Source organism: Lissotriton vulgaris, chromosome 10, assembly GCF_964263255.1.
Source record: "Lissotriton vulgaris chromosome 10, aLisVul1.2, whole genome shotgun sequence".
NCBI classification, from domain to species: domain Eukaryota; kingdom Metazoa; phylum Chordata; class Amphibia; order Caudata; family Salamandridae; genus Lissotriton; species Lissotriton vulgaris.
In genome coordinates, this window is record NC_141698.1 from 109,304,192 (window position 1) to 109,327,064 (window position 22,873).

At 48.4% G+C, this 22,873-nt stretch overlaps 1 protein-coding gene across 1 annotated transcript; it reads right to left on the bottom strand.

The window, feature by feature from the left end:
* Positions 1-12,502: 12,502 nt before the first annotated feature.
* On the bottom strand, positions 12,503-13,869 carry LOC147684773 (QRFP-like peptide receptor). Its single transcript, XM_086942390.1, has one exon. The coding sequence runs from the start codon at positions 13,867-13,869 to the stop codon at positions 12,529-12,531; it is 1,341 nt and encodes a 446-aa protein (XP_086798516.1). The 3' UTR covers positions 12,503-12,528.
* Between the last annotated feature and the right edge of the window lie 9,004 nt (positions 13,870-22,873).

Below are 22,873 nucleotides of genomic sequence, written 5' to 3' on the forward strand. Positions count from 1 at the left end.
CCACCTTGAAAAGATCAACGACCGCAACACCGCCACCCTCTTGGACAACCTCGCCAACCTCGGACTTAAACAACTGGTCACTTCCCCCACCCACATCGCAGGTCACACTCTCGACCCCATCTTCACCTCCAGCAACCATGTCTCCTTCAGCCACACTACGGATCTCCTCTGGACTGACCACAGCTGCGTTCACTTCATCTACAACAAGCCGAAACCCATCAACCACCCCCAACCAACTCTGCAAAGAAACTGGAACAAAATCACCACAGAGCAGATCTCCACATCACTCCTTCAATCCTCCCCAGCCCTCTCTTCTAACGCCAACGAAGCCGCCTCCAACCTCACCGTTTGGTTATCCAACACCGCCGACACCTTAGCACCACTGAAAAAACATCAACACAAACTTGGCTTCAAGAAGGCCTCATGGTTCAACGACGACCTCAAGAAATCCAAGAAACTGTGCCGCTCCCTTGAAAAGGCCTGGAAAAAAGACCCATCCACCAGCAACAAGGACGCCTTCAAAAGCGCCATCCGTACTCACCACCAACTGATCCGAAAAGCCAAGAAAACAGCATTCAAAGATCGACTTGACAACAACGCCCACAACAGCAAGGAACTTTTCAACATCGTCAAGGAATTTTCCAACCCCTCGGCCAACTCCAACGACATCACCCCCTCTCAAACCCTCTGCGATTCCCTAGCCTCTTTTTCCACAACAAGATTGCTGACATCCACAACAGCTTTGACAACCAACCCGGAAGGCAACCCACCCTACCATCAGCTGACCATCCTCCCCCCGTTAACACCCTTAACGCCTGGAACCCAATCTCAACTGAGGACACCATCCGCCTGATGAATTCCATCCACTCTGGATCCCCCACAGACCCATGCCCCCACCACATCTTCAACAAAGCAGACTCCGTCATAGCTCCGCACCTCCGAGACGTCATCAACTGCTCCTTCAACTCCGCTACCTTCCCAGAAGACTGGAAACACGCTGAACTCACCGCCCTTCTGAAAAAACCAACAGCAGACCCCACCGAACTCAAAAACTACCGCCCCATCTCACTTCTTCCATTCCCGGCCAAAGTCATCGAGAAAGCTGTCAACAACCAGCTCTCCGCCTTCCTCGAAGCCAACAAATCACTCGACCCCTCACAATCTGGCTTCCGAGCCAAACACAGCACTGAGACCGCACTCATCGCAGCAACAGACGACATTCGAACTCTACTGGACAATGGAGACACAGTCGCCCTCATCCTCCTCGACCTCTCTGCAGCCTTCGACACAGTCTGCCACAGCACCCTTTTACAACGCCTCAGAAACATCGGAATCCAAGGAAAGGCACTGGAATGGATCACCTCGTTCCTCACCGGAAGAACCCAGAGAGTCCGCCTCCCACCATTCAAGTCCGAGGCCTCTGAAATCATCTGCGGCGTACCACAAGGATCCTCACTCAGTCCCACCCTCTTCAACGTATACATGAGCCCCCTCGCGGCCATCGCCCGCCAACACAACCTCAACATCATCTCTTACGCGGATGACACTCAACTGATCCTATCTCTCACCAAGGACCCCAGCACCGCCAAAACTAACCTACACGAAGGAATGAAAGAAGTCGCCGAATGGATGAAACAAAGCCGTCTGAAACTGAACTCAGACAAAACAGAAGTCCTCATCTTAGGTAAATCACCCTCTGCATGGGACGACTCCTGGTGGCCGGAAGCCCTCGGAAATGCACCCATCCCGACAGACCACGCACGGAACCTTGGCGTCATCCTGGATTCTTCACTCTCAATGAACAGACAAGTCAGCGCCGTATCCTCTTCCTGCTTTAACATTCTTCGCATGCTCAGAAAAACATTTCGCTGGATCCCCCCCGAAACAAGGAAAACAGTCACCCACGCTCTAGTCACGAGCCGACTGGACTACGGAAACACCCTCTACGCAGGTACCACCGCTAAACTCCAGAAGAAACTACAACGAATACAAAACGCCTCAGCCAGGCTCATATTAGACATCCCACGCAACGAACACATCTCTGGTCACCTTAAAGACCTCCACTGGCTACCCGTCAATAAGAGGATTACTTTCCGACTGCTTACCCACGCACACAAATCACTCTACGACATCGGACCAGATTGCCTCAACTCTCGACTGTCCTTCTACACCCCCTCCCGCCAACTGCGCTCTTCCAGCCAAGCCTTCGCCACTGTACCTCGCATCAACAAGACCACCATGGGAGGCAGATCCTTCTCATACCTGGCTGCCAAAACATGGAACTCACTCCCCGCTTACCTTCGCCTCACCCAGAATCACCTAGCGTTCAGAAAGCAGCTTAAAACGTGGATATTTGACAAATAATCCACCTCCCCTTCCTAAGCGCCTTGAAACCCTCTGGGTATGTAGTGCGCTATATAAGTGTTATGACTTGACTTGACTTGACTCCCGATATTCCAGTTGCACCGGTGAAGTTCAAGATCAAGGCATTTGGTTTTAGCAGGCATGGACATCAACACAAAGGGATCCATGCTGGTTGAGGTGAGTGACCTGCAAGTGCTCCAGTAAACAACAGAAAGAACTGACGGCAGAAAATAAGAGGATGAGTTGGCACAGATAACATGCACAGGTTGGGTGGCAGGAGCGCCAAAAGCTGGACCATTCCCACAAACTGAATGCCTAAACCCAGCAACTACTCTCAAACTTCATTTTTCAGAGATGAAAAGAGCTGAACTAACTTAAAGATATAAAGATGAGATTGCTAAATAGGGACAAGAATGTGAATCCAGGTGAAAAGACTGTTAAAAGCTACAATGGGAGCCAGTCACTAAACAGACAAGTAGTAAATTAAAGCTACAAAACAAGAGGGACTTATTTTAGCAGACTCAGTGCAGTTTTCCCTTTCAAGGAAATGAAATCTAGCAGTGTGGAATAGGTTGGGAAGGTGGTGTTTGACTTTCAAAATAAATCTTCCAGAATCCCTGGGATTTGCATTTTTAAAGATTTGAAGTCACATATCCTTAATAGCTGAGAAGACACATGCCAAATTGCGAAGGGTCCAGACACATGTCGCTTGTCTCAAATTTAGCCTAAGAAGTAACAACTAAATTGCACCTACCCTCAGGTAAATGCACTGGATCTTGGTTAAGGAGACAGTTGAATGCACGATCCTTGAAAGACCATGTCCATCATCCATCAATTACTCCAGTTATGCCCTAGGCGACCTAATTATTTGGCCCTTCTAATTGCCAGTACTAGATATGCCTTCCTAAAACTACTGGCCACCCACTCACCGGCGCTCGTTTCAGCACTGAGCGCCATGCACACACCTTAGCGCGGTAGTGCTAGGGTGTCTGCATGAGTGTAGCATAGGTTTTGTACTAGAAGGGTACCCTTCCTGTACAAAATACTATGCTAGGTACGATACCCAGCTTTTCCCACTTTGCATACGTGCTGCACAGTGCAGCACTCATGCAAATTAGGAAAAGCTTGGAGAAATAAAAGCATTTCTTCTGTTAGCACATCATTTGAAGTTGCATTCATTTTTGCTGCAAAACCATGTTCACAAATCTTTGTAAATATGGTTTTGCATTAAAAGGCATGGTTACATGGGAACGCCCATGTACCACCCAAGGAAAGCCCCTCGGCACACAGTAACGCAAATCAGTGCTTCGCGCTACTTTACGCTACTAAGAGGGTGCTTTCCAGTGTAAAACAAGTTTTGCGCTGGAAAGAAAATAGCAACAACAAAAAATGTGCGCTGGTTAGTGTCACTTTTGTGACGCAAAACCAGCGCAAAAGGTTTGAAAATCCCCCCTCCATCTTTTGTCTCTCTCTCACCTCTACACTCCATTCGCTGTTTCTGCCTCTCAAGCATATACCTCTCCCCTACATGCACTGTTATCCACCACTCTTCTCCCCGCCCTCTTACCTTGCTTCACATCTTGTACCAGGGCGCAACGCAGGCCCCTGCAGCACAGATGGGCCCACAACCCTTCAGGGGGCCCTAACCCACCAGGGGGCTCCCATTCAGCCCAGGGCCAATGAATATCTGTGTGATGTGGGAGGCTCTGGGGCCCATTATCACATTCTGCAGTGAGGGACCCCGTCATTTTGTGTTACACAGATGCTCTCATGTTACTTTTCAGATGAGTAAAACAAGGAATGGTGAGTGACTTGAGGGGCTATATAACTTGGGTGTATCTTGGAGGGTTTATTGCACACCCCTTGGGGTGATAAGGATGGATGTGGGGTCACCCGACCATCCCTCGCCCTAACTGAATGCTATAATCTCCCCTAATCTTTTAAAGACCCAATTGCTCATTCTTCCTTCGTTTCATGCAAATTACATGAAAATAAAAAAACAGCAATCGCTTATAACCGGAGTTACTATTTATGTTTAACTCCTTTTATGCTTCTTTTGGAAGAACATGCTTATTTGAAGAAAAAAACAGAGTTGCAAAAAAAGAAAAGAATCATAATCCCTTCAATGGAAGTGAGCAGGGCCTATTGTGAAGTGAGGCCACTCTATGGGACTGATTCACAGAACTAACTTAAGACAAAATCCTAAACTTACTACTTTTGGTATTCACAGAAGTTAGGATTTTGACTAAAGACAGACTTAAGACGACAAACTTAAGACAGACTTAAGACAGAATCCTAACTTAAGTCTGTCTTAAGTCTGTCTTAAGACAAAATCCTAACTTCTGTGAATACCAAAAGTAGTAAGTTTAGGATTTTGTCTTAAGTTAGTTCTGTGAATCGGGCCCTTTGTTTTTGTTGTCAGCCCTACAGGATACTCTGCGTTTCATTCATGCAGGGCAGGCTCACTTCACACCTGTGAATGTGTGTGTGTGTGTGTGTGTTTCGATTTATATAGCGCAACACTTTAACCCAGGGGTCTCAAGGCGCTTGCTTAGGGAACCCGTCCTGGTATTCCCCTGTGAGATACCCCGGCCGGGTATCCACAAGGTGAAAGCCAGGCATCCCGCCGCGAGGGGCCGTAGTGGAGATTAAGCAAGCTATTGCCCAGAGTCGCAGAGTGTGACCCCGTGAGTCGAGTAAGCACCGGAGCGAGAATTGTCGACTCCACCTCAGGCCAGTTCAAGCATCTGCCTAACCGCTGTTATCATGCAGATGCAGCTATTAGGCTGATCACGGCCACACACCCAGCCCTGTCGGGTCTGCAGCAGCTGAAAGAGATGCAGTGTCATATTGCCCTTAAGACCATGGCAGCCGGACCCAGGTAAAGGGATGCCACGCCTTGGGCCTCGCACGCTGCACCACGATTGTAAACCCCAAGGGAACGGGCTGCCCATCTGTAACTCGTACAGTGGCACCATTTCAAAACGATGATGGACTCGTGGGGGGCCCCATCGTAGTTATACAGCGTGGGGACCTGGGCAGCTGCCCATACTGACTATGCCTAGTGCCAGCCCTGACAGCAGGCACATCGGTGTGTGCATGCTCACTTCTCACTAGTGGAGAAGTTACGGCATGACGTCATGCCAGGTGAGCGTTGTAGGGGAAGGGAAATCCTTTAAAGAGAGTCATTTACTCTCTGGATTTCACTACTCTTTTTAAAACTCTGGAGCAGCAGCATTGCTGTGGTGTCACCAGAGCTTTAAGTGGAAACCTTTTCCATCCCACTTAAAGCCCTGGCCACTATAATGTACACAAACCAGAACTGAAGCACCTGCGTGGTATGGTTTGGTCAATTCTGATGTCTTAGCCCTATACCAGCAGCAGAAGTCAGTACACAGTCCCTAATCCAGTAAGGGCTTGGGGGGCATCCTTTCATCATCTATGAATCAGTATCCCTGAGACCAAGGGTCATTACATTTTCTCTGACAATAGGAACTAATGTTAAAATAAATTAATTTAATGTATTTAAGCTTTTGAAAAAATATAAATAGAATAATTTTAATGTCATAAAGGAAAATATAAGTCATAAATACATTTTTTTATTCAACATTTTTATTTTATGCAATGACTCTTCAATTTAAAAATAAACGTAACAGTTTTTGAAAAATAAATTAAATTACAATAAATATATACGAAGCTCTTAGTACCTTTTAATACATAATAAATATGTATCAACATTCATATGTAGGTGGGTGCTTAAATTAATTACAAGTTTCATTTAAAGAAAAATTGATAACGGTACTTACATTTTTTGTAATATTGTACATTTAAAATATATATATAAAATTAATTTACATCAACATTTAACTTACAAATAGGTTTAACACTTAAAAAAAATAATCTTTAATTAACTTTTCAAAATATTCCCATCATTTTCCATGGGGAAGTCTCTGATCAATTGTAGAAGTCCCTGCCAAGTTTGTGGAATATCAAATATGGTCATAAAGTCTCTAATAGCAGTAATATTACGGTTGTGTATGACGTTTTTAAGATTCCACCCTCTGTTTCAGGGTGCTGGGACCTGTAAGTCTACACTAGTAAGTAACTGTTCACTTGTAAATGGCAGATAGCCAAAATGACTAAAGTTACTCGTAAGAGTAAACTTCACATGTAGACTTACTCACATATCAATATACTTTTGTGAATAGCCTCCTGTGTACAGAACACTATATTATCTATTGGTTAGTGTCTATTTTGAAAAAAATATACTGTGAATGATTCATTGATACATTAAGTGATACTAAGATCCCTTTAAATCAGCACTGACATAGAGGTGTCCGATGTTGTCTTTAAATCAGTAGTGGCACAGACAGGTATTGTTGTGTCCGTAAACTAGTACAGAGACCCATTGGCATCACACAGTCTATGGTGTGGGCAAACACTGAAGGGTATTGTATTGTACATGAGTATTTAATGACACTAATTTTGATTATAGTGTGTATGAACTGTGAGCATTGGAACCAATCAGCATTATATTGATAACAGACTAGTACTAACAACAAGATAACATTCTATTGTCAATAAATTAACAATATTGACAGTGAGGGCCATTGATTGTCTAGGAGAAAGTATTGACAATGGGGAATAATTTATCAATTGTAAATCAGAAGTTCTGGTATCAATTGACATTAAAATATCTATGAAAAAGTACAGTTGCTCCAATGCTTTTAATTGAGGATGTTATATCACCTATGAATTAATAACTACGCTGAGGTATCCGTGCTAATATGGAGGAACCTTACATGTAATGTCACGGTGTGTCAATAGACTGTCTAAGATGCCGCTCTTAGGTACTCGTATTATTTTGTATACAGACCAGCCCTGATCCTAAGGCTCAGTATATCCTTTATGCAACAATGCTCAGCCAGAAGGAGCTCATAGTGGGGACAGTGAGGGACATTAGAGTGTTAATAATTGAAAGTATCTGAGCACTGATGATGGAGTGCATTGTTGCATCTGTGAATCAGGAGAATGAGTTAATGAGGTGTGAGGTCTGTGAGTTAGGAGTGCTGACCCCGGAGACATGCTATCCTCCATGAATCAGTACTGACATTGATGGCCATTATTACTGAGAACCCACGCTGAGGTCAGTACTTTGTTTGGGATTCAGAGCTGCTCTACCCTGCATGTTATCACATATCAATTGGTTCCAATACCGACATTTTACACTTTGTTGCCAATATAGAATGCAATGGTCCTTAACCCTTTCGCTGCGGCAGCTATTCCGCCGCAGTGCTAAGGGGTGGGGGGGCCGCGCGGCGCTCCCACGCTGGTGACGGAACCGCTCCGTCACGCCCCACGGGTGAGCTGTGCTTGTGACGGAACGGGTCCGCCACGGCCCCACCCGCTCAATAGAACGCTCTGCGCAGGCGCGGCGAGCAGGCCGTGCCGGAACCGTTCGGTCACCAGCGTGGGAGGGGTTAAATCATCTGTGAATTTGACTTACTATGGACCACACTGCAATGACTAGAAATCAGTACTGACACTGAGGGGTACCATGTCATCACTGAAATAGTGCTGCTACTGAGGGGCATCATGGTATCTTGAGTATTGACACATACGGGAATCGTTGTCTGTGAAGCAGTACTGTTTCTAAGAGGCCTCATGTTGTCGTCGAGACATTATTCATAACGAAGAACTTCATGTTACCTTTGAAGCAGTGCTGATACTCAGTGGTAAAATGTTGTGTATGAAACAGCACTGATACTCAGGGGCATCATGTTCAGGGCACGAGTCGGAGGTACACGCGGGTGGACGGCGTCCACCCACTATTTTCACAGGGTGAATGCCGTCCACCCTGCCAAGAATTTGAGCCCCACTGAATAATGTGTTGAACTCGTTCCGGTGTAATTTCCAAACACTGGGACACTTTCACCAATGCCTGCACGTTGTCTGCTTTCCATCTGCAACAATCAACAACCTGCAGGCGCGGATGGGGCTTTCTTATTTAAGACTCTTGCTGGGCCTATTACAAAGGCTGAATTTGAGGGGTCATCAGGCCTTCTTTTGTTTGCGTCTCTTGGCTGGGAGCAGTCAGGAGCTTCACACCTGATGCAAATGAAGCGGAGAGGAAACAAAGGCTCGCACCTTGTTAGCACTTCAGACATACTTACGAGAGGCAGCTTTTCACTTTGTTCAGTCCCTGTTTAGGAGATATGCATGCACTGTAAGAATATCAGATGTGTTGGTCTTTCCCAGTATTTACACAAAGCACATTGCATTTATATAGAGCTTACTACATCTCAGGAGGTGGTGAAATAATTTAAGTACCACTATTTTTTCTTGTATAGTCCTACTCATTCCAATGCAGGGTGTCAGAGCGCTTTACATCAACACGTGCATATTACATGTACAATAAATTATATAAGTTTGCAAATTAATGTACAGGATGTGTTACATAAAACTGGGGGATTGCAAGGTGTAGAAGTCACATATCATCTTCCAAAGCTCACTGTGCTGTTATCCTTGAATGCACTCAAACGTACACATGATAGACCTGCTAAACATGTATGTGAGGGCTTTAGATCGGATGTCACTTCTTGTGATGCCACTTCCTGCAAAATTGTGGCTTGTGATGCGGCTTTCTATGATGTCAATTCCTGTGATGCCATGTGTGATGTCGCGTGCCGTGATGTTGTGCACCGTAATGCCACACGCTGTGATGTTATGTGCCATGATGTCGTGCACCAGGATGTCACTTGCATACTGCCAAACTAGGTCAGTCCCCCACTTCTGTTTTTTTAGAACTTGTGCCCTGCTCATGTTGTGTGTGAAACAGCACTGACATTGAGGGCCTTCATGTTGTGTATGAAACAACACTGTTACTCGGGGGCATCATGTTCTGTATGAAACAGCACTGATTCTCAGGTCTACCAATATGTATATGAAGCATACTGATAATGAGGGGCGTTATGTTGTGTATGAAACAGCACTGATACTCAGGGGCATCATGTTCTGTATGAAACAGCACTGATACTGAGGGGCGTCATGTTCTGTATGAAACAGCACTGATACTGAGGGGCGTCATGGTGTGTATGAAACAGCACTGATACTGAGGGGCGTCATGCTGTCTATAAAACAGTACTGATACTGAGGTCATAATTTAGTCTTGAACTGAACTGATACTCAGGTGCACCATGCTGTCTTCGAAGCAGCCCTGACACTGAGGGGAATTGTGTTCCCTTTGGCATGGTACTGCCTCTAAGGGGCATAGGTAAGGCAGGAGCAGTATTGGTACAAACAGGTATTACATTACCTTAAAATCCTTATTAACACTGAGGCATTATGGTGTCTATAATTCATTATTGTCACTATGGGTATTATAATGTATACGAGTTAGTACTATCACTGTTGGAAACACATTGACCTTAAGAAAGTACTGTTACCCAAGGTAGTGTGAGGCAGTGGCAGAACAGGGAGAGGACGTGGGGTGACTCAGTATTGACACTGAGGGACCTTATATGGTTTATAATTCTGCACTTACCCTAAAAGGCTTTATATTGTCTCTTAGATCTGACAAAGAAGAACAGTATATCTATTGTGTAAAAATGCTAAACCAGTGGAAATGTATAGTTGAGGGTTGTGAAACTGCGTAATTTGCTTCACAGTTTTTTTGTAGTTTGATTGAAATTATATGTATGCCGTGAAATATGGTTTGCCAGTACCTTGTGGGACTTTTATTGTGCAAGGGTATGCCTTTGAATCAGGAGTACTTTAAAACAAGCATTGGAAATACAATAGCTCTTGCATTTGTTGGAGTTGGAGCTATTGGCATTATATATACCAATGTTTTTACCTATGCAATAGATATGCTCCCCCCACCGTAATAAAAAAAGAACTCTTTTGTGTTTTTTTTTAATGTAGCAAAGCTGCAATGGTGCCATATTGCTGGGAGTGAAAATGACAGTTCCCGCTTCTCTTAAAACAGTGTTGTGAGGGTGCAGTACCACATGTTGTCACTAGGTGTCCCTTGTTTCTCTTTTGACCACATATGGTACTGCACTCTGCAACATGACTAGGCAAACGATATGGCACAGCACTGAGAGCTGTGGACTGGTGATCTGGGGATCCCAATTTGAGTCTGATGTCAGGCTCAACATCCTGTGATAATGGGATAATTGTTTAATATCCCTGAGCCCATAGGCTGGTGCTATATAAATAAAAGCTGTTTGCAAAGTAACAAAAAAATGTGCAAAACAGAGGTGGCCTCGGAGGGGTGATTAGGTGCTATATAAATAAAAGCTGTTTGCAAAGTAAGAAAAAAAAGTGCAAAACAGATGTGGCCTCGGAGGGGTGGTGGGGGCCTGGGAGCCGTGTTGTGGGAGCGGTGAGGGGAAAAACCTGCAAACTAGCAAGGACCTCCGAGCAGGGTTGTGGGAGAGGTGAAGGGGAGGCAGAGGATATAAAGCAGGGATGCTTCAGAAGTTTCACTGCACAAATAAACAGAACAGTTAGCAAGCAAAGAGGAAGGCCTGCTAAAAAAAGAGTTCTCTCTAAGTATAAATAACCTGAACAGTAAGAACACATGTAAGAGGGGCAGTCCTCATGGAAGGATACACAATTCCAAAAGAAGGGACTACTAAGTGTATGCACCAATGAAAAGCCAGCATTTCTAAAGGACAGAACAGGAACCAATAAAAAATATGGGAGTTTTACAAGCCCATATCCTTGATACAGCATGTCTCGAAGAGACAATGCAAGCACTGCCTAGGCAAGACCCAAAAAGAGTTAGACATTGAATAGTTTAGTAATTCTAATATAGGACACTATAGTCCGAAGGGCAGTGTCTTTATATGAATCAGTACTGGCTCTTGGTGGGATTATGGTTCAGTACTGGCAGTGAAGGCATTACTTTATCAGTGGTTCAGTTGTGACTCTGAGGATCAATCTATTGTTTTTGAAACAGCACTTACAGTGATGAGCCCTTTAATCTTTAAAGACCAGTGCTGACACTGGGGCATTGGGTTTTCCCTGAATCAGCAATGTTAGTGAAGTGCACTATTATATCCATGACTTATTCCTGACACTGACATGCAGTGTGTGTTGTCCGGGAACCAGTACTGACAACATGGTGCAGTGTGTTTTCCACGAATCAGTACTGACACTGAGGTGTGGCATATTGTACATACATCGTTACTTGTCCTGAAATGCAGTGTCCATGAATCAGTACTGACATGGAAAGGCATTTTATTGTCTAAGAATAACTGACTCCAAGGGGAAGTATATTATCTGATACACTAACTGTTGTGTTTTATATTATTCATTATATAGAACAGAAGGTGAGGTATTATTATTGATTGAATCAGCTCTGGCATTAGAGGGCATTAGGACCAGCAGTGGTATTGATGCAAGTTCATTATCTACAACTGATTAGTAAATGACATTAAGTGAATCTTGTTTATCACTCAAGTGGACATTGAGGCACTGAATATATTGCGGGACAGTTCAAAAACAGAGAAACTATAAGTCATCTAAAAAAAAAAACAGTACTGACAATGAGGGAGATTATATTGGCTAGATTTTAGATTTGACACAGCCCTGCATTATATTGTCGGTCATACTGACAGAGTGGGAACATATTTTGGATGGAATTCAGTACTGACCTTAAGAGGGATATCATTCTTTATGTTCAGGGCAAATACAGATTACATTTTTTCAGTTTTTTAAAGTATTGATACTGAGAGACAATACATTGTCTGTGAGTTAGTGTTGACATTCACTTACTTTACCTTTTCTGTGGACCACTCAAAGGCGGGGGGAGGGGCATTATATTGTCTTTAAGTTCTGACATCAGGATGGTTTACAGTAACTCTTGAGCCATTAATGACTCAGGGATATGAAATAGTCTTTGAATCAGTATTGAACCAAGAGGGCATTACATTAACTCCAAATCAGTGCAAATGCTAAAGGGAATTACATTATCTTCAAGTTACCTTTGAGAGAAAGGGTCATTAAATTACACGCAATTCACTGGTTATTAGACTATCTTGAAATGAGATCTCAAATTGATCTCCAATTTTTCGTCAATTAATCACTTCCAGACATAACCAAAATAAAATTGTCTCTTTGTGAAAACGAATCAATGGGTCTTTCACGAATGCCGGGTCAGACATCGCTTTTCTCAGTGGAGAGGATAGTCAGACCTGTCTGTTTTCCAGGTGTGGTGGTTGTTTCACATTTGCTCAGTGGGAGGTAACATTCCTCTGTGTCACATCTGTCTCCGACCACCAAAGAACAGTGGGGATCCTTCACTTTACTGGACTTCCGCGAATTAGTGTAGGAAGAAAATTTGGAGATTGACAGCGGTGGGGATCCATCGGAGAAAGAGAAGCTGAACAAGGAGACCATCCTACTGTGGTACCTGCTCTTCATGAGTTTGGCCGACCGGTAGAGGTCTCCCACAAAGCAATAACAGATGGGGTTGAGGCTGGAGTTTGTCAGTCCCAGCCATTGGGCGAAGGGCCGTAACTGGAGGATCCACGGGGAAGGGGCCTCCTCCTGAGAAGACTGGGGGATGTTAAAGTCTATCCAGATATCCAGAAGGTACACGGGTAGCCAGGAGACCGCAAAGAGGGAGACCAGTGACACCACCATCTTGGCAATCTTCTTCCTGACCTTTAACCTGGATGCGGGCAGTGATTGGCCGCTGGGGACGCAGTCCTTAAAGTTGGCGGCCGAGCTCCAGAGCTTGCGTACAGTCAAGAAGCAAATGATCAGGTTGAAGAGGACTGGCAAGCAGTAGAGGGCGCAGAAGAGGAGGAAGTTGTAGGCCTGCTTCAGCCTGACATGAGGCCAGATTTCTCTGCAGATTGGGAATACCAGGGGCAACCCCTCCACCACCCCTATCTCGTCCCTCTTGTTCATGAAGATAAGTGGCATGCAGATGCTGGAGGAAAGCGCCCACACCACTACAATGGTCCAGAATATTTTCCGCTGGGTGAAGAATGACCTGGCGTTGAGCGGGTTGTGTACATTGTAGTACCTGTTGACGCTGATGACGGTCAGGCTGAGGACGCTGGCTGAAACGGACACCGCCTGAATAAAGGGCACCGCCCTGCACAGGAAGTCCCCATACACCCAGGCCTTGTAGATGAGGTTGCCTACAGTGATGGGCATGCAGACACAGACCACCATCAAGTCACAGATGGCCAAGTTGATCAGCAAGCTCCTGGTGGCGCTCAGGCTGGACATCCGGTTGCTCCTCTTCCTGGTGAGCACTTTGATGGACATGGCATTGCCCACGATGCCCACCAGGAAGGACACAATGTACATGGCAGTCAGGGTGATGGTCACTGGCTCCTTGACGAACACAAACAGCATGTTCTCCAGGTCCTCGAGGCTCAGTTCGTGGGTGCCATTCTCCAGCCCCTGCATGCTGAGGTTCTCCCCTTCGAGCACCCCCAGAAGGTCCCAGTTACTCCGTGGAAAAACCAGAGAGGAATTCATTGTTTTTCTTTTACAAGAAATAAGGCAGACTATAGAAGGGTGGGTGCTCCTGCTTCAGTTGTCCTTGCTGCTGCCCTCTGGTGGCCACATAGGGAAGAGCCCTCACTGGTCCTGCAAGCTGCGTCATCTTCGGGGGTCACTGCGTGAAAAAAAAGACAAAAAGATGCAATTGGCTGCTGGCACGTCACCAATTAGAGACTTACAAGTCCAGAAGACACCAGGCTGGACTGGCCATAGTGGACACAGGGTGTTTCCCCGGTGGGTCACCAGGGTGGGGCTGGTTTTGTACCCTAGGGGCGCCCCATTTTTGTTGTTACCATGGGCTGGTTTTGCAGCATAGCTGCAATATCGCCCCCCTGTAACAAAAGCAGCTGCAGTGTTTTCCTCACGCAATACCACAGCCTCCCCCCCACCCCAGTTTGCATTTCCAGTCCTTCCCTAGAAGGCACAGATCATTGCTTAACCCAGTTGAACCCAGCGGCGGGCTCTCTGTCAGCGTCTTAGACGCGAGCGAGGCTTGTGAGCTTTGCCTGGTTACGGTGGGATGCCTGAGGCGCCGGAGCGAAGGGTGATTTATCACTCCAGGCTTTGCGTCCAATGACGGCCTCCTCATTACACATAACCTCCCGGCTAATGTGGTCTGATCAGTGCCCTGCCCGCTACCCACCCCTCGCGGAATGCTGCACGGCTGATTACGGCACCCCGGCATACAAGGCACCTGTGTCCTACCTTTGCGCCTGTCGAAATGTCTGCGATACAAAACCAAAGCGGCCTTGTATGTTTATTGGACTTACGCTGTGTGATGCAGTGCAGCACTGCAACAGCAGAGGGCTGGATGGTGATATTAACAATAGGAAAGGGAGTTGTAATAGTAATAGTAATAATAATAATAATAATATTATTAATAATAATAATAATAATAATAATAATAATAATAATAATAATAATAATAATAACACCACAACAATAGCAAGGATCATATTTACAATAATAATCATATGTGCTGCCATTGTTTTTGTTATTTTTGCTGTTATTGCTGTGTACTTATTATCAAGAGCAGTACTGTTGTTATTAACAACAATACTAATAACAATGGGAATACTACTAAGAATAATAATAGTAGTACTGATATTAATAACAATAATAATAATAATAATAATAATAATAATAATAATTTTTAAAAACCAATACAAAATTGGGCTGGCTGGGCCTGAGGCCCAGTGGACTAATGAGTCCACTGTAAGGTCCTGTGTTTGAGCTCATGGTCACAGGTTCTAATTCTGGTGGGTCCACTCAGCCTTTCATCCTTCTGATGTCAATAAAGTGAGTACCATTGAGTTGGGCAACAATAAACATCTGTTACTCAGTGACAAGATACCCTTGGGTGAACGTGCGCAATATAAATACACGTTATGTTATTACTAGGCCTCGGTGGCAAACTTTGCTTCATTAGCGGAGTTTTCCACGCTCCGCAGACCATGTGGAGTTTTAACAAATTCCCATAGCGGATTGTTTTTTTCACTCGCACTCACGTCAAGTTGGCGAGCGAGGAAAATCCACCTCCCGGCGAGATTTTTCAACGCGGGCAGTCGGATTTGGCAACTCAGGAGGTCGCAGATGGTCATGACCGCTCATGTTGAGAAATCTTCCGTTTGCGTTGAGAAAGCTGCTGCTTGAGACGAAAATCGGCTCGAGCGGCAGAAAAGAAGCAGCGCTCTCTTGCACTGTGCATGGTCCCGTTCACACTGATTTTAAGGTGCGGGACAAAAACCCAGCGTGACCAAATGCACTCAGGCGTTTGCGGAACTCCGCGAAGCACAGTGGAGTTTTTTAGTCACTTCGCGGAGTTTTGTGTACTCTGCCCAGGCCTAGTTGTTACCCAAACAGGCTTCGAACTCATCATATCAAACTTCAGAAGGAGGAAGAGCTGAGTCTATCAGATCAGGGACCAACAGGTTGCATGCAGGTTCCAGTGTATTAACCCACTGAGCTATCTCTCTGGGTTTTATTTCTCGGATATACACAGTGTGTACAATAGTTCCCTTTGTTATGGTGCAGTTTGGATGATGCTGCCCAGGGACAAATTGGTAACGCGGGCACTCAGGAAATGGCGGAAGGGCAGGTAGCCGAGTTCTAGGTGAGGGCTGCTTTGTTGGGCAACCTGGGGGCTGACTGTGCTGTTAGGATGCCGACAGCGGCCCAGTGGGTGCCTGAGTGGCTTTTCTAGAGGCAGATGGGCGGAGGTATCACTACCCTTTCTCTCGCTGGGCCGGACCATTAACGTATGATGATTGAGCGGGGGCAGGTAGTGTGAGCAAAAATGGTCTCACTTGCATTCATGTGTGGCTTAGCAGTGTGAACTCATCTGTGAATTTTTTTTTATTCTAAGTGGAGTTAATAAAACATGCCCCCACCCCCTTTCTTTTCATAAAACTTCGCTGAAGCAGTGTTTTGCAGAAAGGCAACACGCAAATGTGGGAAATGTGGGCCACTTTTTTTGGTGTCCCGGGCCAATTTTTTATCCCAATACACCCCTGTTGCTGGCAGTAGTCTTATATTTGTATGTATTTTTCAGTGTGCGTGGGGCTCGCAGCGCGTGCAGATTGTCTAAGGGGCGCGCACAGTCCTTTACTCCTTTCCTTGCTGACCAGGTAGGGTCCTGGTGTAAGTACAATGAAATTAAAAGACTTCGCTAATATTACCTATAGAGATGGCGCGCGCCTCGAAGCGCCCTCTTTGGCTGACACTGTGTCTGCACAGCGTGTCCTGCCCGAAAGGTGCTGAACGGACAGCTCTGGTGCTGAACGGACAGCTCCGGGCCAGCTCTGTGCTCTCTGGTTCACTAATGCATGCTCCGCCCGCTCTAACCTGCATCACCTTTAAACTGCGCACAGCGCTTTGCGCCACTCGAGTCCCGGGAGAAGGTACGACATGAAAGGAACAAGAGGAGCTCACCTGGGTGTCCGGCGGGTGGGCTGCACGGCTCGTGGGTATGCAGGGCTCTTGGGTCCCCAAATCCGCGGGGTTCAGCACTGCCACTAGTTCTGCACAGTTGTGGTGGTCGGTGCGGCGGCTGTCGGGGTCTGCTCAGTTAAGTTTGTCTGCACGCCCTAGAGCCTTGCACAGCTACTGGCATCTGCTGGGCTGCAAGTGCCTGCACGGCTCCCGAGTCTGCGCAGCTGTTGGGTCTGCTCGGCTGCAGGTGTCTGCGCTTATCCCTGGTCTGCCCACATGCCGCAGTCTGCACGGCTCCTGGGTCTGCACAGCTGCTGGTGTCAGTGTGGCTGCTGTGGCCTGCACAGCTGCTGGGTTCTACTCGGCTGCAGGTGTCTGCACGGCTCCATGGTTTGCACAGCTGGCTCTGCGCGGCTCCTGGGTCTGCACAGCTGCTGGTGTCAGTGTGGCTGCTATGGTCTGCACGTCTCCCGGGTCCGCCCTTCTGATAGGGCAGCTCAGCAGCAGAGTTCTGCACGGCTCCCGAATCTGCACAGCTGCTGGATTCTGCTCGGCTGGAGGTGTCTGCGCGGCTCCTGGGTCTGCACAGCTGCTGGTGTCAGTGTGGCTGCTGTGGTCTGCACAGCTGCTGGTGTCAGTGTGGCTGATGTGGTCTGCAGAGCTGCTGCTGTCAGTGTGGCTGCTGTGGTCTGCAGAGCTGCTGCTGTCAGTGTGGCTGCTGTGGTCTGCACAGCTGATGGTGTCAGTGTGGCTGCTGTGGTCTGCACAGCTGATGGTGTCAGTGTGGCAGTTGAGGTCTGCACAGCTGCGTGGTTCTGTGCTGCTGTTGGTATCTTCACTGATGCCGGGTTCAGCACGGCTCCTCAGTCTGTGCCACTGTAGGTGGTAGCGTGGCTGCTGTGGACTGCACAGCCGCTGGGTCTGCTCAGCTACAGCTGTCTGCAAGACTTTTGGGGTCTGCACGGATGCCAAGGCATTCAGGACTGCTGGGACTTGCGCAACACGTGGAGTCCGCGGGTGTCCTGGGGGCTGCACGGCTTCTGGGCTATGTGTGGCTGCTGATTTCTGCACAGCTCATTGGGTCTGCACGGCTGCCGGGCTCGTTAGGCGTGCTGGCTTTGCACATCTGCAGGGGACCGCTCGGCTCCTGTGATCTGCGGGGCAGCGGGGCTGTGCGGTCTCTACGGCTGGTGGGCGCTGTAAGGCTGCTGGTTTCAGCACAGCTGCTGGGGCGTGCACGTCTCCTGTGGTCTGCTGGCTCTGGGGTCTGCAGGGCTGCCTGACAGAGCTCTCCCGTGGAAGAGTGAGTGGACGCCGGTCTGTCTGTGCTGTGGTCCCGGCGGTGGAGGTGAATCTCTGGTGATTTGCCGCCTTTGAGTGACGACTGACCCCGGAGCTCCTAGACGCGAAACCTTCAAACAGCGCCTCTGCGTGCAAAGGCAGCACTCACTATACCCTCGATGTACAACGTCGCACACGACGCCTCCCCACGCTCTGCACAGGCAGTGCTGCACTGCCTGCATAGCCATTCACTGATCATCACAGCGCACCCCAGCAGAGCTCCGTGCTTCCTGCAGCCTCCTGAGATTCAGAGGAACTGGCCTCACCATGCAGTCTCTGCATAGTCATCCTCGTTCATGCAGCGCTAAACTCACTGCACAGATTGCCTTTCTCTGCACGGCTCTCTCTCGGCACAGCAAGCACTGTGCACAGCCCCCGGAACTCTCTTTACACTCCCTACCACCACCTCGCACAGTGCCCCACTTTTTACAGAGCCGTGCTGTATGCGCTCTCTGCTCTCTCAGAACAGCTGTGCCGGGAATGCCCCCTGCGCCCACCCACAGCACAGCCGCTCAAGCACTCCGCGTCCACTCCCAGGGCAACCTGGCGCTTTATGCCATTCTCTGCGTAGTTCTCGGTGCCTGTGCGCTCTCTGCCCAGCACTACCATCGCCCCACACTCCGCACAGTAACACGCTCCCAGGACAGGCCCCTTCTCTGCACAGCCGCCACTCCCTGCACATACCTCCCATACACTCACCCTCCCCAGCTTCTGCCTACTCACTCTCTGCGCACCGCCACACTCTTCACAGCTCAGCGAAGCCCTCCACCTGCAGCACAACCCGGCTCCCTGCAGAGCCGTCTACCACCCGCACAGCTCACATCGCTGCGCAGCAACCAACGCTGCAGACCCCTTATTTCTCTGCGCAACTTTTGAGCTCTACCCATCTCTGAACTGTCTGCCCTTCTCCCTGCTGTCTACCCAGCCCTACACTATCCGGGCAGCGCTCCGCGTTCTACCCATCTCTGAACTATCTGCCCGACTCCCTGCTGTCTACCCAGCCCTAAACTCTCTGGGCAGCGCTCCGCGTTCTACCCATCTCTAAACTGTCTGCCCTTCTCCCTGCTGTCTACCCAGCCCTAAACTCTCTGGGCAGCGCTCCGCGTTCTACCCATCTCTAAACTGTCTGCCCTTCTCCCTGCTGTCTACCCAGCCCTAAACTCTCTGGGCAGCGCTCCGCGTTCTACCCATCTCTAAACTGTCTGCCCTTCTCCCTGCTGTCTACCCAGCCCTAAACTCTCTGGGCAGCGCTCCGCGTTCTACCCATCTCTAAACTGTCTGCCCTTCTCCCTGCTGTCTACCCAGCCCTAAACTCTCTGGGCAGCGCTCCGCGTTCTACCCATCTCTAAACTGTCTGCCCTTCTCCCTGCTGTCTACCCAGCCCTAAACTCTCTGGGCAGCGCTCCGCGTTCTACCCATCTCTGAACTATCTGCCAGACTCCCTGCTGTCTACCCAGCCCTAAACTCTCTGGGCAGCGCTCCGCGTTCTACCCATCTCTGAACTATCTGCCCGACTCCCTGCTGCTTACCCAGCCCTAAACTCTCTGGGCAGCGCTCCGCGTTCTACCCATCTCTGAACTATCTGCCCGACTCCCTGCTGTCTACCCAGCCCTAAACTCTCTGGGCAGCGCTCCGCGTTCTACCCATCTCTGAACTATCTGCCCGACTCCCTGCTGTCTACCCAGCCCTAAACTCTCTGGGCAGCGCTCCGCGTTCTACCCATCTCTGAACTATCTGCCCGACTCCCTGCTGTCTACCCAGCCCTAAACTCTCTGGGCAGCGCTCCGCGTTCTACCCATCTCTGAACTATCTGCCCGACTCCCTGCTGTCTACCCAGCCCTAAACTCTCTGGGCAGCGCTCCGCGTTCTACCCATCTCTGAACTATCTGCCCAACTCCCTTCTGTCTACTCAGCCCTTAACTCTCTGGGCAGCGCTCCGCGTTCTACCCATCTCTGAACTATCTGCCCAACTCCCTTCTGTCTACTCAGCCCTAAACTCTCTGGGCAGCGCTCCGCGTTCTACCCATCTCTGAACTATCTGCCCAACTCCCTTCTGTCTACTCAGCCCTTAACTCTCTGGGCAGCGCTCTGCGTTCTACCCATCTCTGAACTATCTGCCCAACTCGCTGCTCTGTACCCAGCCCTTAACTCTCTGGGCAGCGCTCTGCGTTCTACCCATCTCTGAACTATCTGCCCAACTCGCTGCTCTGTACCCAGCCCTAAACTCTCTGGGCAGCGCTCCGCGTTCTACCCATCTCTGAACTATCTGCCCAACTCCCTTCTGTCTACTCAGCCCTAAACTCTCTGGGCAGCGCTCCGCGTTCTACCCATCTCTGAACTATCTGCCCAACTCGCTGCTCTGTACCCAGCCCTAAACTCTCTGCGCAGCGCTCCGCGTTCTACCCATCTCTGAACTATCTGCCCAACTCGCTGCTCTGTACCCAGCCCTTAACTCTCTGCGCAGCCCTCTGTGCCCATCTTCCAGCTGTGTACAGCGCTCTACTCTCTTCTCACATCTTAGCTCTGTGCGCAACGCACCAAGTTCTACCCATCTGCATAGCATCCCTTAAATCTCCGCACACCCCTCAATGTTCTACCGGTCCCTCACAATCCGTGCAGCTCCCTACCCATCCCTTAACTCTCCGCACAACCCTCCCTGCTCTACGCATCCCTCATTATCCGTGCAGCTCTCTGCTCTCTACCCATCCCTTAACTCTTCGCGGGGCCCTCAATGTTCTACCCGTCCCTCACCATCCGTGCAGCTCTCTATCCATCTCTTAACTCTCCGCACGGTCCTCCCTGTTCTACCAGTACCTCACTATCCGTGCAGCTCTCTGCTCTATCTACCCATCCTTAACTCTCCGCACTCCCCTCCCTGTTCTACCCATCCCTCCACCATCCACACAGCTCTCTGCTCTCTACCCACCCCTCACTATCCGTACAGCTCTCTGCTCTATCTACCCATCCTAAACTCTCCGCACGCCCCTCCCTATTCTACCCATCCCTCCACCATCCACACAGCTCTCTGCTCTCTACGCATTCCTTAACTCTCCGCACGCCCCTCCCTGTTCTACCCACCCCTCACTATCCGTGCAGCTCTCTGCTCTATACCCATCCCTTAACTCTCCGCACTGCCCTCCCTGTTCTACCCATCCCTCACTATCCGTGCAGCTCTCTGCTCTCTAACTATCCGCACGGCCCTCCCTGTTCTACCCATCAGTCACTCCCTGTGTAGCTCTCTCCTCTCTACCCATCCTTAACTCTCCGCACAGCCCTCCATCTTCAGCTAAATCTTTCACCCACTTTGCAGCGAGGGGACCCCTCTATACAAAGCTCTCTGCTTTGCACATTCGATAACTCCGTGATGGGGCTATGGAGGCGGCAGGGAAGGGAAAGGACATTCATGGGGGGGGGGGGGGGGGGGGGCTTTGGAGGGGGGGTACCGAGCATTGTACTCTCCTCCCTGTCGCAGAAACGGGGAATGAGGCCAGGCTGCTAATGCAACCAAAGCCTCAAGCAATGTTTCCAGATGGAATTTGCGTCCAGAACAATCAGGCGTGTTTTCCAGGCCCCCAAAACAATGGGTATGGAAAAACCCACCCACTGTGAATCATGTGGGGCGAAACTCGATGCAATGATGTCACTCTGCCTGACTCAGAACAGGGGGTTTAATGTTTTCCGATGCAGGTGACGCATTCATTCATTTATTTATTGATTTGTTTATTGATTGTTGATAGTATTTCCATTGTGTACCTGGCCAGTGGTGATATTTACATCAAATATTAGATACATTCAAATTATAAGGAAGAAGACCAGAACTTACAAGGTAGAGAAAAACCGAGCAATCTAGTCTAGCAGGTGGGCTGAGGTGTTATGGGAGAGAGTCAAAATGGAAAGCTGAGTCTGAAGAGCTGTCTTAGGTCTGTTCTGAATGACAGCGGGCTCAAGTTGAATCTTAACTGTGCACATGAGAAAGCTTGGCTGATGGGTTTAGGCGAACATGAATAGTTTGGTAGAGCAGAAGGGATACAGTAAGTGGGTGGTGCTCCAGCCTACCGGGGTCGCCATTTGTTTGCCTCATTTATATGCGAGAAGAGGTCAGGTTTTCACCTGTGGACCCTCTTATCTGGCTCTGCTAGTGGAAACACTTGAACTGGTATCCTGTCTGCCTTTGGGCAACCAGGTAATAGTTGGCTCCAACGGGAAACATCATTTACCACGCAGTCTAAACCACGCAGTGCCTTTACTATGCAGGCACTTCAACAACTGTGTTATTACCACATGTTCCTTTAGCACGCAAGTCATTACAACAACTTGCTTTAGGGAACGCGTTATTGGACTGGTGTTGGATTTTAAGTCCAATAGCTTCCCTACTAATACACCGACTGGAGTTGGAATAGTAAATTATACTATTCCCAAATCCAGCGCTTCCCTAAGGCAAGTCGACACATTCATTGTATTGCCTGCGTTGTTAAGGCACGCATGGTAAAGGCATACTTGGCTCAGTTGTACACCCCCCCCCCCCCCCCTGCCCTCCACCAGGCAAGCAGGGATTTCCAAACTGGGTGAGTTCATCATCTTAGATTTTTGATTTTTAGATTTGTTTCACTTCTGTTATTCTCAGTATATCCTTTTGGCAGGTGGGTCTGCCAAGCCCAAGGTGGATAGACGTGTGTGATACAAACAGATTTGAAGCTATTTCTGGCTT

Excerpts from the sequence above, each read along its gene's own strand:
- LOC147684773 (XM_086942390.1), bottom strand. The coding sequence starts at position 13,869 with ATGAATTCCTCTCTGGTTTTTCCACGGAGTAACTGGGACCTTCTGGGG.